This window comes from Miniopterus schreibersii (genome assembly GCF_964146895.1).
Source record: "Miniopterus schreibersii genome assembly, chromosome: 18".
Taxonomy (NCBI): Eukaryota; Metazoa; Chordata; class Mammalia; order Chiroptera; family Miniopteridae; genus Miniopterus; species Miniopterus schreibersii.
This window is the reverse complement of record NC_138121.1, coordinates 25,885,332-25,901,308: the sequence shown is the minus strand read 5'-3', so window position 1 is coordinate 25,901,308 and position 15,977 is coordinate 25,885,332. Positions and strand designations below refer to the sequence as shown.

Sequence of the window (15,977 nt, the reverse complement as noted above, 5' to 3'; positions counted from 1 at the left end):
AGTTTATATAGCCATGCCTCATTTTACTGCACTTCATTTTACATATGCTCTTCGCAGATATTGCAAAGAAAACACCTCAACATCAAGACAAGACCCTCCACCAGCAAAAAGATTATTACCCGCTGAAGTCTCTCAAATAATGGTTAGCAGTTTTTAGCAATAAAGTATTTTTAATTAAGGTATGTACTTTGTTTTTTTAGACAATATTACCACACACTTAACAGACTAGTGTAAACTTTTATATGCACTGGGAAACCAAAAAATTTGTGTGACTCACTTTTTACTATAATATTCACTTTGTTGCAATAGTCTGAAAGGGAACCTGCAATATCTCCAAGGTATGTCTTTAACATCACTCAGCTGAATTGTTTCTTCTGATTCTGTTAAACTACTGACCACCCTATTTTGCCAGAGGCAAGCTCTCAAACAAGAAAATACAGAGAGACAAAAAACTCTCAGCTAAGAGGAATGATGCTTTTGTGGAAAGAATGTTTTTATACTTGAACATTTATAGTTTTATAAATTGTTTATTTTTTATAAAATTGTTTTTATAGTCTACATTTCTCAAATTTGGTTTTTCACTTCTTGGCCCCAAGTAAAGGGGGAAAAAATGCTTCATCAAGGTCCTAATAGCCAAAAAAGTGTATGAGGAATAATTGGTCTGGATTCTAATTTATGCCACATGGTAGGAACAATGGAGGTAAGAGGTACAATTACTTTACCTACAAGATAAAAGGCCAAACAAACGATTATGCAAAAGTGAGATAGCATCACTCACACACCCACTGATCCAACCACACATCACCACATTCAACAGTCAATGTCCTATATTATTATATTACTATAATCCAAACCCCCGAATTGTAATAATTATATATGGAGGACAATAACTTGGCTCATTCAGGTTAATTAGCCTGTATTTCCCTTTTGTGGGTTACTGGGCCACATGTGATTTTGATAGACAACACTTGTCATACCCTACCCTCATATTCAATAAATGCTCAAAAGAAAAACCCCAAACAGGCCCAGACACACTAAGATTTCTGACTATAATTCATTTTGATGAGACACAGCCATTACTTCTGCAAATAAAAAGTCTGACAGTCCTTGCCAGTGTGGCTCAGTTGGCTGGGCACAGTACTGTGCACCAGGTTGCTAGTTTGATTCCCGGTCAAGGGCACATGCCCTGGTTGTGGGCTAAATACCTGGTAGGGGGTATGCAGGAGGCAGTCCTGCATTGATGTCCTGAATTGATGTTTCACTAACACATCGATGTTTCTCTCCCCCCCCATCCCTTCTCTAAAAATCAATAAACTATTTAAAAAAAAAGTCTGACATACCTTTACCATCAGAATCTTCATATCTACCAACATTTGTTACACACTAGGTATTACACCATATATTAATGACTTCCCAACTTTTCTGTGACGTAAATAAGCATTCTCCATTTTCAAATTTTTTTTTAAAAGGAACAATGAGCCCTGCCGGGTGTGGCTCAGTGGTTGAGCGTCGACCTGGGATCCAGACGATCGGGGTTCCATCCCCAGTCAGGGACATGCAGGAGGCAGCCAATCATTGATGCTTCTATCTCTTTCTCTCCCTCCCCTTTCCTCTCTCTGAAATCAATATATATTTTTTTTTTAAAAAAAGAGAAAAAGAAAAAAAGGAACAATGAGATGGAGGAAATTGCCCAAGACCACAGAGTCTGGTTGTGGGGGAAAGTGAGAAAGGAACTTAGCTCTTCAGACTTGAAGTATGCTACATTTTCCACTTTCATATCACCAGGAAAACCCAAGTTTTTATTCTGACACTAACTTGCAAACAGGCGCTCACAAACCTCACACATATGCACACACTTGAGAAAAGCTTTCATGAAGTACAGAAGTTGGACTTTATCATTTTTTAAAAATTTAATTGCAAAGAGCATTTTTAGATTGTGGTGTTCTGGCAAGTACCACCATATTTTACTGTGATTCAGACAGAAATTATTTAAAAGTTGAATTGCTGGCAGAGTATATAGAATAGAACCTCAATTAATACTAACGCTTGGGGAATATGGGATCCGATTATGTTTTTCCTAATGAACTCTTATCAGAAAACACATATTCAACCCTTAAATGCTACAGAATTCTAAAATGCATAGATACATTGTATTGCTTTAGGAAATATAACATAGAATTTAGCTTTCACTATATCGTGGCTCATATCCTTAGGTTCCTTAAAATCTTAACTGTCAACATCAATGACTACAAGAGATGGAGACAGCACTGAACTATATTGACTCATTTTCTAAAATGAAACCTGATATTTTATTTTCTTTCTTTTTTCTAAATTAAAAAGAATATGACTAACAAATCTTTCTTACATCTCTAAGCTTAAATAATGCTTTCAGTATGTTATCATTTAATCATACCTCCATAACTCTAAAAAAATTAAGGGCTCTAAAAGGCTAGTTAGGTTTCATTAAAAGTTATCAAAGGGGCCCTGGCCCAGTGTGGCTTAGTGGTTGGAGAGTCGGCCTGTGAATGGAAGGGTCTCAGGTTCGATTTCCAGTCAAGGGTATGTGCCTGGGTTGCAGGTTCCATCCCTGGCTCTTGTGGGAGGCAACCAATCGACGTGTCCCTCTCACATCGATGTTTCTTTCTTTCTCTTTCTCTCTCTCTCCCCCCATCTCCACCCCCTTCTCTTCCACTCTTCCTAAAAATCAATGGAAAAAATATCCTAGGGTGAGGATTAACAACAACAAAAGTTAAATAAGATTTTACTTGATATGCTGTATACTTACTTCTCCCTCAGTTTTCCTTTTCAATGCAATTTCAAAGGTTTTTATATTTAAAATATAAATCTGAAAAAAATGTTCCAGGTAAGTTTTTATTAAACTAAAACAAAAACCATTAATCACATAAAGAGTGAACATAAAAGGAGACCTGAATGGAGAAATATGCCACAATCATGTTTAGGAAAATTATCATAAAGATGTTAATTCTCCTACAAATTAATCCACAATTTTAATGCAATTCTAATTGAAATTTCAATAGGATTTTTCATGGAACTTTTGAGATGCTGATCATAAATCCCTAAGGAAGAGCTAACAATGAAGGAGAGCCAAAATAACTTGTAAGAAGGTGTGCGAGACCAATGATAAAGTTGCAGCAATTAAAACATATGATATTGATACGGAAATAAAGCAAAAGGCCCACAGAACAGGGGACCCAGAATCAACCAAGCATATATGGAGACGCGACCTGACACAGCAGTATCACACTTAAGGGCCAAGCTCTCAGTAATGGTGCTGGGACCACTTCTACTGCCATAGGGTTATTAGATCCCACCCCCACACACATACAAAAATCAATTCAATTTCAGTTGTATTACATACTAAAGTAAAAACAAAAACCTAAGGCTTTTAGAAGAAAACAAATGTCTTTATTACCTTAGGGAAGAAAAAATTTTCTTAAAGGTGTTTTTTAAAAACCAAACAGTCAATATATTTGACATTAAAGTGAAAAGGGTGTTTCCATTACCCAGCAAAAAAAAAAGTGCATCACATACGAAGTTTAAAAGCCCTCATGCTAGGAAGAGATACCTGTAATATGCAAAACCAAAGATTATTAATCCTGAAAGTCAGTAAGAAAAGACAAATCATTTGATAAAAAATATGGACAATGGATAGAGGTCGGGAAATTCACAGAAGTGGCAATATATATCGCCAACAGGCATGAAAATAATGAAAAAGTGCTCAACGGTTTGCAATCTGGGAAATGCAAATTAAAACTGACAATCTACTTATAACCCATTAACAAAAATTTTAAGTATGCCTATACTGAAAATTAGGCAAGATTTTGTTTTTTTTAATTTTCTTCTTTTTTAATCCTCACCCGAGGATATTTTTTTTAATTTTTTTAAATATATCTTTATTGATTTCAGAAAGAGGAAGGGAGAGGGAGAGGGAGAGATAGAAACATCAATGATGAGAGAGTCATTGATCGAGCCCTCAACCTGGGCATGTGCCCTGACCGGGAATTGAACTCTGATCGCCTGGATCCTAGGTGGACGATCAACCGCTGAGCCACGCCTGGCCGGGCAGTATTTTTTCTATTGTTCTTCGGAGGGGTGGGGGGGGTGAGAGAGACATATCAACTGATTGGGGGATCGAGGCTGCAACAGAGCCTACAACCAAGGTAAGTACCATTGGCAGAAATTGAACCTGGGACCCTTCAATCGGAGGGCCAGTGTTCTAACCACTGAGCCAAACCGGCTAGGGCAAGATTTTGTTTGTTTGTTTTTAAATGTCATAGGAGTCTCAAGCACTGCTGATGTTAAAACCAGTTAGCGCCCGGCTGGACGTGGCTCAGCGGTTGAGCGTGGACCTAGGATCCAGGCAATTGGGATTCGATTCCCGGTCAGGGCACATGCCCGGGTGGGTTGTGGGCTGAATCCCCAGTCAGGGGGGTACAGGAGGCAGCCGATCAATGACTCATCATTGATGTTTCTGTCTCCCTCTCTCCTTCTCCTTTCCTCTCTCTGAAATCAATAAAGATATATTTTTTTAAACAAAACACAACACTTAGAGAGCAGATAAGCATTCTCTAGTAAAACTAAAGGTGTTTATCCCTTGCATAACCCAGCAGTTTCATTCCTAGAATATATACCCTGGAGAAACCCAGATGAGCATGAGAAGACATGACATATATGTTTATTGCAACATTTTTGTAATAGTAAAAGAACTAAAGACTAAAATGGTCCTCAACAGGAAAAAGGGTAAACTGTGGTGTGTTTAATCAATGGTATTCAGCAATTAAAATCAAAGAACAAGAACAAAATATATCAGCATAGATAAACCTAAAGAACATTAGCTTAAAATAAACTATAAAATGATCAATATAGTATGAAATGTTTATGTGTCATTTCACATAAAATGATACAATGTACTATGTGTTAATATACACATGTAGTAAATGGTAAAAACCACAGTCATAAAACAATACTTACCAATTTCAGCAGAACTGTTATTTCTGGGAAAGGGGGAATGAGATGAAAGAGGGGTATAATGGAAGTTGCAACTGTATCTGTAATGTTTTGCTATTTATAAATATAGTTAAATGTTAGTATTAGTCAAATCTGGTTGGTGGGTTCAGGCATTTACCATATCAGTTTCTGCACTTTTCTGTACATTGGAATTCCTTATGAAAAAGCATAAATTAAAAAATCAAAACTAGCCCAGCCTGACGTGGCTCAGTGGTTGAGCATCGACCTAGGATCCAGGCGATCAGGGTTCGATTCCCGGTCAGGGCACATGCCCGGGTTGTGGGCTCGATCAATGACTCTCTCATCATTGATGTTTCTATCTCTCTCTCTCTCTCTCCCTCTCCTTTACTCTCTCTGAAATCAATAAAGATATCTTTTAAATAAATAAATAAATAATATTTTTTAAAAATAAAAAATCAAAACTAAAGCATAACCATTAACTATATCCACACATATACTCAATAAAACAAAGTTCTGTCTTACCTCAACTGAAGAGCGAGGAGTCACAAAGAACTGATTGAATTCATCAGGGCTAAAATCTCCAAAAATATACTGGAAAAAAAGAGAGAATCTTTGATCACATAAACTATACAAATTATATAGTTTCAGAAAAAAACACTATATATTAAAACAATCCTATGAAATATTTGAGCTAGAATCCCCAAGGTCCTTTCTCAATTAAACAAATCAAAGGTCTGTAAAGTGAGATTTCTAGGTGTCATATTTTCCCAATTACAAACAAGAAAATACTACTTAGCCTTTTCTACAAAACTGTCCAAGAACACTGAAATTGTTAAGCTTATTTTGAAACGGTCAATTTTGTACACCAAACTCATAAGCAGAGTCTTGTTTGCAGGAGAATTTTTTGATTCACAAACATTTCCAGTTGTTCCATTTACCTTTCTGCTGACTCATGTCACTACTTCCATTTCAGTTTTCTCTGCCATACATACTAAAGAAAAGCAGAAAATGTGGTTCAAACAGGAAGAGAGGAAAATCCAAACAAAAAAAAAGGGTAATACTAATGATCTTAATGAATTATCTTTAAAAATATGTATGTAATTTTTATCTTAAAACTGCACTGAGCCCTGGCTGGTATTGCTCAGTGGTTAGAGCGTAGGCCTGAGCACCGAAGGGTCACAGGTTCTATTTCCAGTCAAGGGCATATACCTGGGTTGCAGGTTCAACCCTGGCTTGGTCAGGGTGAGTTCCGGAGAAAAGCAATCGATATGTCTCTCTCACATAGATGCCCAACCCCTTTCTCCTTTTTCCTCCCTCCCCTCCACTCTCTCTAAAAATCAATGGAAAAAATATACTCAGGTGAGGATTAACAACAACAACAAAAGTGCACTGAAACCTGATGCACAAACATATTATTTGATAGACACAAACCTAGTTGTGAACTCCCACTGCACAGAATTCTGAATGTGAATTTCTGGAAAAACAAATGGTTAAACTGCATGGAAGCAAGTTTAACAAGTGCCTGGCAATTCTTATTCTCCCTGGAGCTTCAAGAAATAAGTCACTGACAAAAATCAATGTGACTAGATTTTTACAAAGAACAATCACTCACTAATCATTCATTCATTTAATTGATAACTATTTAGCACCTACTGAGTGCTATGTACCATGATCGGTACTGGGAATAAAAATGGTAAAACAGAATTGTGGTTCCTCTGCTATAATGGAGCTGACAGTCTAGTAACTTGCAGGGAAATTTACAAGCATGTGATTCAAAAATAACCAGTAACCAAATATTATGTGGACGGATGTTTACCCATTACTACTGTAAATGTGAATAAATAACAACTAACTCCCACAGCCAGTTGATAAGAATGCATTGATATTCTGGGGGAAACATTTCCGGATGGCTCTTTTGCAGTAGCTACTGAAATTGTAAATATATATTAAAAAACAAAAACGTCTTGATATAATTTACATTTACATGCAAAAGTCCACAAAGAAACTGTGCACTGGAAGTGATGCTGTGAAGCTTTTCCTTTCCAACCGAGGCCCAGCAGGATGGCTCCCACAAAGAGTGTCAAGAAGAAGGGCCGTTCTGCCATCAACGAGATAGTGACCAGAGAACATATCATCAACATTCACAAGTGCACCCAGGAAGTGAGTTTCAAGATGCATGACCCTTGGGCACTCAAACAGATCCAGAAGTTTGCCGTGTGAGAAATAGGAGCTCCAATGTGGGCATTGACACCGGGCTTAACAAAGCTGTCTAGGCCAAAGGAATAAGGAATGTCCCATACCATACCCAGGTGTGGCTGTCCAAAAAATGTAAATATAATGAAAATCCACCAAACAAGCTCTATACATTGGTTACCTACGTACCTGTCACCACTTTCAAAAATCTACAAACAGTTAATGTAGATGAGAGCTAACTGCTGATTGTCAAAAAGTCATATAACTGCCACACACACAAAAAAAAGTAATGGTGAAAATAAGCAGAGTCCCACAACAATTTAGAAATAATCTCCTGAAATACTTTCACTATGAGCTCTGAGAGCTCTGACATCTTCACCATTGGTGGAAAACTTATGTTACTTTCACTCAGGCACAATACCAAACAATGGAAGGGAAAGGTATGTTCGTGTGAAAACAAAGCAGTAGAAAGGTGGAGGTGAAATGTATATAAAGAAATGACACTGTTGACTTGACATTCCTTTTTTTTTAAAAAATATATCTTTATTGATTTCAAAGAGAGGAAAGGAGAAGGAGAGAGAGAGAAACATCAGTGATGAGAGTCATTGATCGGCTGCCTCCTGCACAACCTCCGACTGGGGATCGATCCCGCAACCTGGGCATGTGCTCTGGCTGGGAATCGAACCCCGATCGCCTGGATCCTAGGTCAACGGTCAACCACTGAGCCACTCCTGGCCAGGCTGACTGACATTCCTTTATGGTCCTACTGCAATCAGAGATCTTTAAGTCTAAATATAAACCTCAAAATTGACTCACGAGAAAATGAAAACACAAGCCACAGACTGGGAAAAAATATTCCTGACAATACCAAATGCTGATAAGGATGTGGAGCAACTGGAACTCTCTTAATGGCTGATACAGATGCAGAATGGTACAGTCGATTTGGAAAAGAGTTTGTCAGTTTCTTATAAAGTTACTTACTGTATGACCTCAGCACTCCTAGGATCTTACCCAAGAGAAATGAAGACCTAAGTCCACAAAACAAAACAAAACTGTATACTGATTACAGCAGCTCTATTCATAATCTCCAAAAACTGGAAACAACCCAAATGTCCATCAAAAGGTAGATGTGGTACACCTCTGCAATGAAATACTACTCAATGACTCAAAAGCTCATACTAAGTGAAAGAAGCCACACTTAAAAGGCTACATGTTGTATGACTGCACTTATATAACATTCTAGAGCAATAGAAAACAAACCAATGGTTGTCAAGGTCTGGGGAAGGACTGATTACAGAGAGGCACTAGGGAACTTTTTGGTTGATGAAAACATTCATCACAGGGGAAGCCTGTTGGAGAAAGTGACCTTAATTGCCAAGGAAACGCACACCTGGGTATTAAAATACTGATTTCAGTCCTCATATAGGAATAGACACCAGCCCAGCTGGTGTGGCTCAGTGGTCCAGTATCGACCCAGGAACCTGGAGGTCATGGTTCGATTCCCAGTCAGGGCATGTGCCCGAGTCATGGACTCCCTCCCCAGTGGTGGGCGTGCAGGAGGCAGCTGACTGATGATTCTCTCTCATCAATGATGTTTCTAGCTCTCTCCCTCTCCCTTCCTCTCTCTGAAATCAATAAAAACATATTATAAAAAAAGAAAAAATAGACACCAGAGACAAGTGAAGGAAAAATCAACAGCAATAGAGAATTAGTATTAAAAATGAAGGGGGTGGAGGGATGAGTAAATACAGCAACACAAGAAACAGAAGAGAACTTTTAAAAATTCTCATTTGTATCCTTAAAGAGATCCTGGCAGATAAAATAAGCACAGACTACCATGAGAAAGGACCTATTAGAAAATAAGAAGTGTTCACGGTAGTCAGAAAATTATCAAGTTTAAATTACTAAATTTAAAAACTCAACTAAGAATTACTAAACTAGAATCACACTGTTTTATTTAACATAAAGAGTAGAAATAGTCTGGTAAAAGATCTCCAGTTTATCTTCTCTCATGAATAAGAAACATGTGTACTTTAATTCAGGATGTGGGAAAGACATATAAGGGTGATAACCAAAATGTTCTACAAGATAGTAGGGTTATTTTCTTTAGGTAAATTTTCTTCCTGGAAAGACTGAAAATTAAACAAAAATGAAATGTTCATTTAAATCGTACTTCTAAGCACACTTTCTCATTCGAGTTCATATCCAGTCTAAAGTCTTTTAAAGAGATCTTAAAATTAAGAGAACTAAAATGCCAAACAGCTTTATACAATGTTGCCAGGAAAAAGGGAGAAGAGGAGGAAACAGCCTCCGGCACTAGCTGGCTGGGGGCAGCCTCACAGCCAACAGTCAGGATACTTAGAAAGGTTCCAGGGAAACTCCTTTCCTATTTTCAATTATACTATTTTTATTTGGTTCATTTTTAAAATATTATTTGAAAAAGTTTGCTACAGATTTTAAATGTACCTTTATTACAACTTCATGTCAATTAATTTCTCCACAGATACACAACTTCAATCTGATTAAAAATTCACTGGGGGAAAATGAGGACGCACTTTGTGTATGAGTAAGGAGAAACTTCCAAGATACTCTTAAATAAAGAAAACATTTTTGGGGTAAAAAAGAAAGGAAAATAGAAATAGCTATTTGTGTTTGCATGAAGAGATACTGGAAAGGGAACCACGAAGGGAATGTAACTGCTACCTATGCAGAGCTGCGGGGAAACCGAGCGAAGGCAATGAGGCAGGGAGGGAGAGTTCTTAGTGTGTATCGTCCAGAGTTTTTAGTTCTGAATCATATAAATACCTTATCTATTCAAAAAGTTAATTGTAAAAAGTCAATGTAAACAACAGAAATCATTGTACAACTATTCAAATATACCCATTTTGCAGAGAAGTTGTAAGTTTGCACCTGTGTTAACTTCAAAAGCTTCACTGACAAAAGATTAGGACTTGATGAAAAAATTTAATCCAAAGACACCATAAGCAACTGTTATCAACTAAGCAATGCTAAAATATCATTTAACACTTGACAAATGGCTAACCAGAGCCATTTTAAACTCCAAAGTAATTCCCTTTAACACTGGCTCACATATATCACAAAATAATTCCACCAAAATATACATGAATCACATCCTCTTGCCACATTCAGATTTCTTTTCAATCCCTAAAATGCGTTTCTGAAAGTGAGCAGTTCTTATCCTGCACCAATATAAAAGAGTCATTTCAATGTTATGATGAGACAACAGAGGGGATTGCTAAGAAGCTGGTACCAACAATTATTAGCATCTCTGTAAGGTGCTCACCACCCTGAGGAGTTTTGGTTAGAATTTCTATTTCCTGTAGAACGAGTTTATCCATATGTCCACTGAAGAAACTGGAGGGAGGGGTGTACTTGTAGTATTTTTATTTTTTGCAACTTTTGTATATTTGAAATTATTTCCAAATAATGAGGTTTTTGTTTAAAGCTAAAGCTGGTAACAGTTGAGGAAAACCTTTCTCTTTCTATGTAAGCATGAAACATTCTTCTTCCTCTAGAGCAGGGGTGGGGAACCTTTTTTATGACAAGGGCCATTTGGATATTTATAACATCATTTGAGGGCCATACGAAATTATCAACTTAAAAATTAGCCTGCTATATTTGGTCAAACATTTAATTAACTCACCCCTAATGTGATGACTAGAACTGCTTCTCTTTGATGAGGCGTTGGCGAGCATTCCCTACCCCTGCTCTGGAGAATTAATATATTTTAAAGTTGATTTTAGGGGAAAAATATTGTTTGGGTTAAAAATTTAAAGATAAAAATTATTCTGTGCCTGATTTCATAGGATTTGTAATCAGTGGGGAAGAAAATGCCACTGACCACATGAATTAGTGTGTCCTGTAAGAGCTGAGTGAGATAAAGCACAGGACAATTAAGTTTGCACAGGAGACTAACCAGTAGGAACAAGTAAGTGCATTTCCAAGCCCGGCGCACGGTGCAGCACATACAGATGCTCAATAAATGGGTACTGTGAGGATAAGACAAAGAAGTGCCTGACGCTCTGTCAGCCACACCACATTACTGAAATGTTCATGTTGTTGTGAATAACTCTACTCTTCTAGTAGCTCTATCGAATACCAAATACAGTAAATAAGGAAAACTGGAAACTGCCCTAGGTTTTAAGCAACCTCCACCAGTGGTAGATGAGTAATGGAGCCAAGAAAGCTACATCAAGTGCTCCTTTCCCAGCTGCTATGACACCCACAGGGAAGGCCTGCAGTCAGGGGGACACACCACAAGGCCTTCCAGCCTCTCCATTCCCCTTAAGGAAGTGAGCCTGGGAGGCAGAGCGGCTCTTCACCACTACCAGGAAAAAAGCTCAGTTACCCCTCATTTCCAACTGACCCCAGCTCAGGCTTTCAGAACTCCCGCTGTTCTCGTGTCTGATTATTTTCTAATCCTTTCTAGGGAGAACATGAAAAATATATGTACAAGAAATACTTCAGGAAAAAGGGGGCATGCCCACAACCTAGTAAGGATGGAAACAAGACACCTCACTGAAGCACAGCCCCTGGGAGTAGCTGAGCTGGGTTTCATCTTCTGGAGGAGATGGGAGGTCAACTTGTTAGAGGGCCTAGGTCTGTAAGCCCTGGGGAAAGGGCTGGACAAAGCTGGAAATACCAGTTTTGTGCTAAAGGAAAAGCAAAGATTTTCAGCCCAAGGAAGGTGAGGAGAAGGAGAGATGTTTCCCATTTCCCGGCATGTTCTCCACAGATCTAAGGGCCACAGGAAACACCACTTTCTGCAAAGCAGCAATGGAGGACAACCACTACAGCATGGCACCAGGGGGCGCTGGAGTACAGCATGCTGAGCCTTCAGTCAAGCTTCCAAAACTTCATCTCCAGAAGCATGAATTCATTTGTAGGGTGCCACCAAACCAATTGTTCTCTGCCTTCAAAAGGACTCATGGAAATAGATCAGCCTCTAAGGTAAAAAATAAGATACAAAGGCAGTGATCAATACACATGTGCTACATGTGCATTGTACTTCACGGGTTCCAAGGCAGCCGGACAACTACGACCCCACATTCAGGAACAATTCCCATGTACAGACCCAAAGTCAAGCCTCACAGGGTGAAATGACAGAATCAAGTCACAGTTAAAAAGAAACTGAGGAAAAATACAGTCTTCTCCTCCCTGGTTTCCTGACCCAAGGAAACTGAATTTTGGGTATGAGAAACGTTAAGGACTAAAAAACTGTTTTGAGTAATAAAAGCCTAATTTCATCTCTAAAACGAGGGGATGCTGGACTAGACAACATCCTAAGTTCTCACCAGTTCCAGGATCTCCTGGATCTAAACAAAGACTAAGAAACATGGGTTTGGAAATACTCTCCGACTAATACAGGTTACCACATGGACAGACCCTAAAAACATAATGCTGAGTGAAAGACGACAGACTCAAAGGGCTGCATGTTGTAGGATTCCATTCATATGAAACGTCCAGAAGAGGCAAAACTCTAGAGACAGAAAGTAGATTGTGGCTGCCAGGTGCTGGGGGGAGGGGAGAAACAGAGGAGGAGGTTCCACTAATAGGTATGGGGTTTTTGGAGTGAAATGTTCCAAAACAGACTGTGATGATAGTTGCACAACTCTGTGAATACACTACAGTAAAAACCACTGAAACGTACACTCATTTAAATGGATGAATTCTATGGTATGTGAATTATATCTCAATAAAATAAATGAAGTAAAAATATCAGGTCCGTACTTGCATAAAAATAAACATTTTAATTTCTTTACTAAAGTTTATTGATCACAATCCAGTACTTTATGGATGCTAACTGATATCTATGGAACAGTCACAGGGTGCTTTCAATTTTGGAAAGCGGTGTGGGTGATTTTGAGGACATCTGGAGATGACACTGTTTAAACAGTCAAAGCACAGCAGGAATTTCGTTGATTTAACAAGGTGTAGTTGGTACTATCCACAGCGACTGTGCTAGATTATGAGAATAAACTTTGAATTAGACAAACACAGGTTCAGGACATGGTGGCATTTAGTTTTGTAACAGTGCAAGTGGATTGCAAGTTGCAATGAGTGTTACAAATGGGGGGGGGAGAGAGATGAAAGAGAGAGACAGAGAAAGGCTTGTTCCTCAACTGTCTGGGTTGTAGCAGAATCAGCTTTACTTTCTTGGGACAGAAGGGTCCTGAAAAATGAATAAACTATGTAACAAACCACACCCACAGACAGCATCCCTTCTCCTTAGGATTCAACTGTCAAAGTACTGCAATTTAGTGTCTAGTTTCATACGGTTTGTGTATTTTATTCTGACTATTAGAGTCCTATCAAAAGATATCCTCTGACCTTTCAAAGCAGGATTTTCAATAGGTTGGCTTTATATACTTTAAGTACTTTCAAGGAGATTCTGAACTAAAACTTGTTTCAATGGACTGCATCTCCAAATTGGAAAATATGATTCATTTAATAGAAAGTCACTTTTACCAACTTTCCAGTCCCATGTCTACATTAGTTACATTACACAATGGCAGTTAAATTTTAACTTTGCTCTAAACTAGTACTAAACAGCAAGATTAATAGAGACAATCCTCATTATTCAATAACTTGCTATATGGAATTTTTATCACATGGAACAGCTGATAAATTAGGGAATGAATTCAGTGAATGTTATCTGGTATAGCCCTACTAGAAGTTCAAGATTCCACCTATTTTCACATCCATTACAAACACCGGGGAGGGGAGGGGAGGGGAGGGGAGGGGAGGGGAGGGGAGGGGAGGGGAGGGGAGGGGAGGGGAGGGGAGGGGAGGGGAGGGGAGGGGAGGGGAGGGGAGGGGAGGGGAGGGGAGGGGAGGGGAGGGGAGGGGAGGGGAGGGGAGGGGAGACTGTCAACACAAAAGAAACTGAAACAGTAGCTGACCCTTGAACAACACAGGTTTAAGTTGCACAGGTCTACTTACATTGATTTTTTATTTTCAATAAATACCTGTACTGTTTTTGATCTGTGGTTGGAAGTCCTCAGATGCAGAGGGCTGGCTGATGCTGAGAGACAACTTAAATTTTGGGGAGTCAAAAGTTAAATGCAAATTTTTGACTGTGGGAGTCAGGGTCTCTGACATCTGAGTTGTTCAAGGCTCATCAACCATAGTTCTATCTTTGCTGGGGCTGGGGATGAATGAGAGGACAGGTTGCAAGGGAGTCAGGGAAAACTTTGGAGAACTTTTGGGAGCAATGCAAATGGTAAAAATGGTTATCTTGACTGTGGAGGTAATTACACAAATACATATATTTGTTAAGATTCATCAAATGATATACTTTAAATGGGTGAAATTCATTGCACATATACTATTAGGCCTCTAAAAAAGGAACCAAGTTAAATTCATCTTTGTATCCCTAGCAGTTAATGCACTACTTGGCATATAGTATGTGCTTAAAATAGCTTTGTTGAACAAATAAATTCAGGAAAGAGAAAAGGGAAAAGCCACAAGTTCTAGGGATAAGGAATAATAACCTCTGCATACTCACAACAATAGCTCAAACACCAGTCATAAGTGGGCTGACAAAATTTTAACTTGACTGCTCGGACTGGTTTTTATTGTTTCTATCACCAGACGGTCCAACCAGGAGCACAATTTTCATTTTTAAATATAATCTTTAAATATAATTAAGATATAATATCTAATTTTTATTTTAAACATCATCAAAGCTTTAAAGAAAACTTTAAAAGAATACCCATTGTGACCTAGAGAAAAAGCATTCATAATTACCACGTGGTGTTCCAAACTAAAAAAAAAAAAAAAAATCAACTTTCAAAATTTGAAATCTAGAAGGGAAAAAAGGGGCAAAACAGACCATAGATGTGATCAGAAAGTATCAGGGCAGGTTAACTTTTTTAAAAATATATCTTTATTGATTTCAGAGAGAGGAAGGGAGAGGGAGAGAGATAGAAACATGAATGATGAGAGAGTCATTGATCGGCTGCCTCCTGCACGCCCCCTGCTGGGGATCGAGCCCACAACCCGGGCATGTGCCCTGACCGGGAATCGAACCAAGATCTCCTGGATCCTACCTAGGTCAATGCTCAACCGCTGAGCCACGCCTGGCCAGGTGAAGTCAACTTTTTAAAAATCCATTTTTATTCCCCATCACACTATCTTTGACCACCAAGGATAGTGTCACCTGTGCCCAATGTGAAGAGGGCATTCTCCTAGTCTTTCCTGTCTCCCCCTTTTTTGTTTAAATGTTTAAAAAACACACACACATTTCAGTCAATCTATTTGCAGTCAGATTCACTTTTTTGTCATAAACATGGACTCATTCCTGTGGACAAAAAATTATTTCCCTTTAAATTGACGCACAATAAAGGAAGGCTGACAATACCAAGTATTGATGAGGATGTGGAAGAAAGGGAACTCTAATGCACTGCTGGTACAGATGTAAAACAATACAGCTGACTTGGAAAAGCCTGGCAATTTCTTGTAAAATAAAACATACACTTACCATATGACCCAACAAGTCCACTTCTAGGTATCTTACCCACAAGAAATGAAAATATATGTCCACACAAAGATTTGTACATGAATGTGGTCAACAATTTCATTCACAGTAGTCAAATACTGGAACAACAAATGTCCATCAAGAGGTGAAGAGATAAACAAATTGTGATATACCCGTATAAAGGAATACTACTTGGCACTGAAAAGGAAGGAACTCTTACACACAACAAGGATCTCAAAAATATGATGCAGACAATAAGGAGTCAGATAGAAGAGTACACTCTGTATATTTCCAC

General features: G+C 38.5%; 1 protein-coding gene and 1 pseudogene across 2 annotated transcripts in view; one reads left to right on the top strand and one right to left on the bottom strand.

Annotated features, from left to right (window-relative positions):
* USP10 (ubiquitin specific peptidase 10) overlaps positions 1–15,977 on the bottom strand; it is a 61,363-nt gene that overhangs the window by 32,632 nt on the left and 12,754 nt on the right. Inside the window, exon 2 of the mRNA XM_081117844.1 lies at positions 5,512–5,580. Within this exon, the coding sequence (XP_080973970.1) occupies positions 5,512–5,580 (69 nt within the window). The remainder of the gene's footprint in view (positions 1–5,511; positions 5,581–15,977) is intronic.
* Positions 7,051–7,421, top strand: LOC308547965 (large ribosomal subunit protein eL31 pseudogene; annotated as a pseudogene). Its single transcript has one exon. The product of its transcript is annotated as a large ribosomal subunit protein eL31 pseudogene (transcript).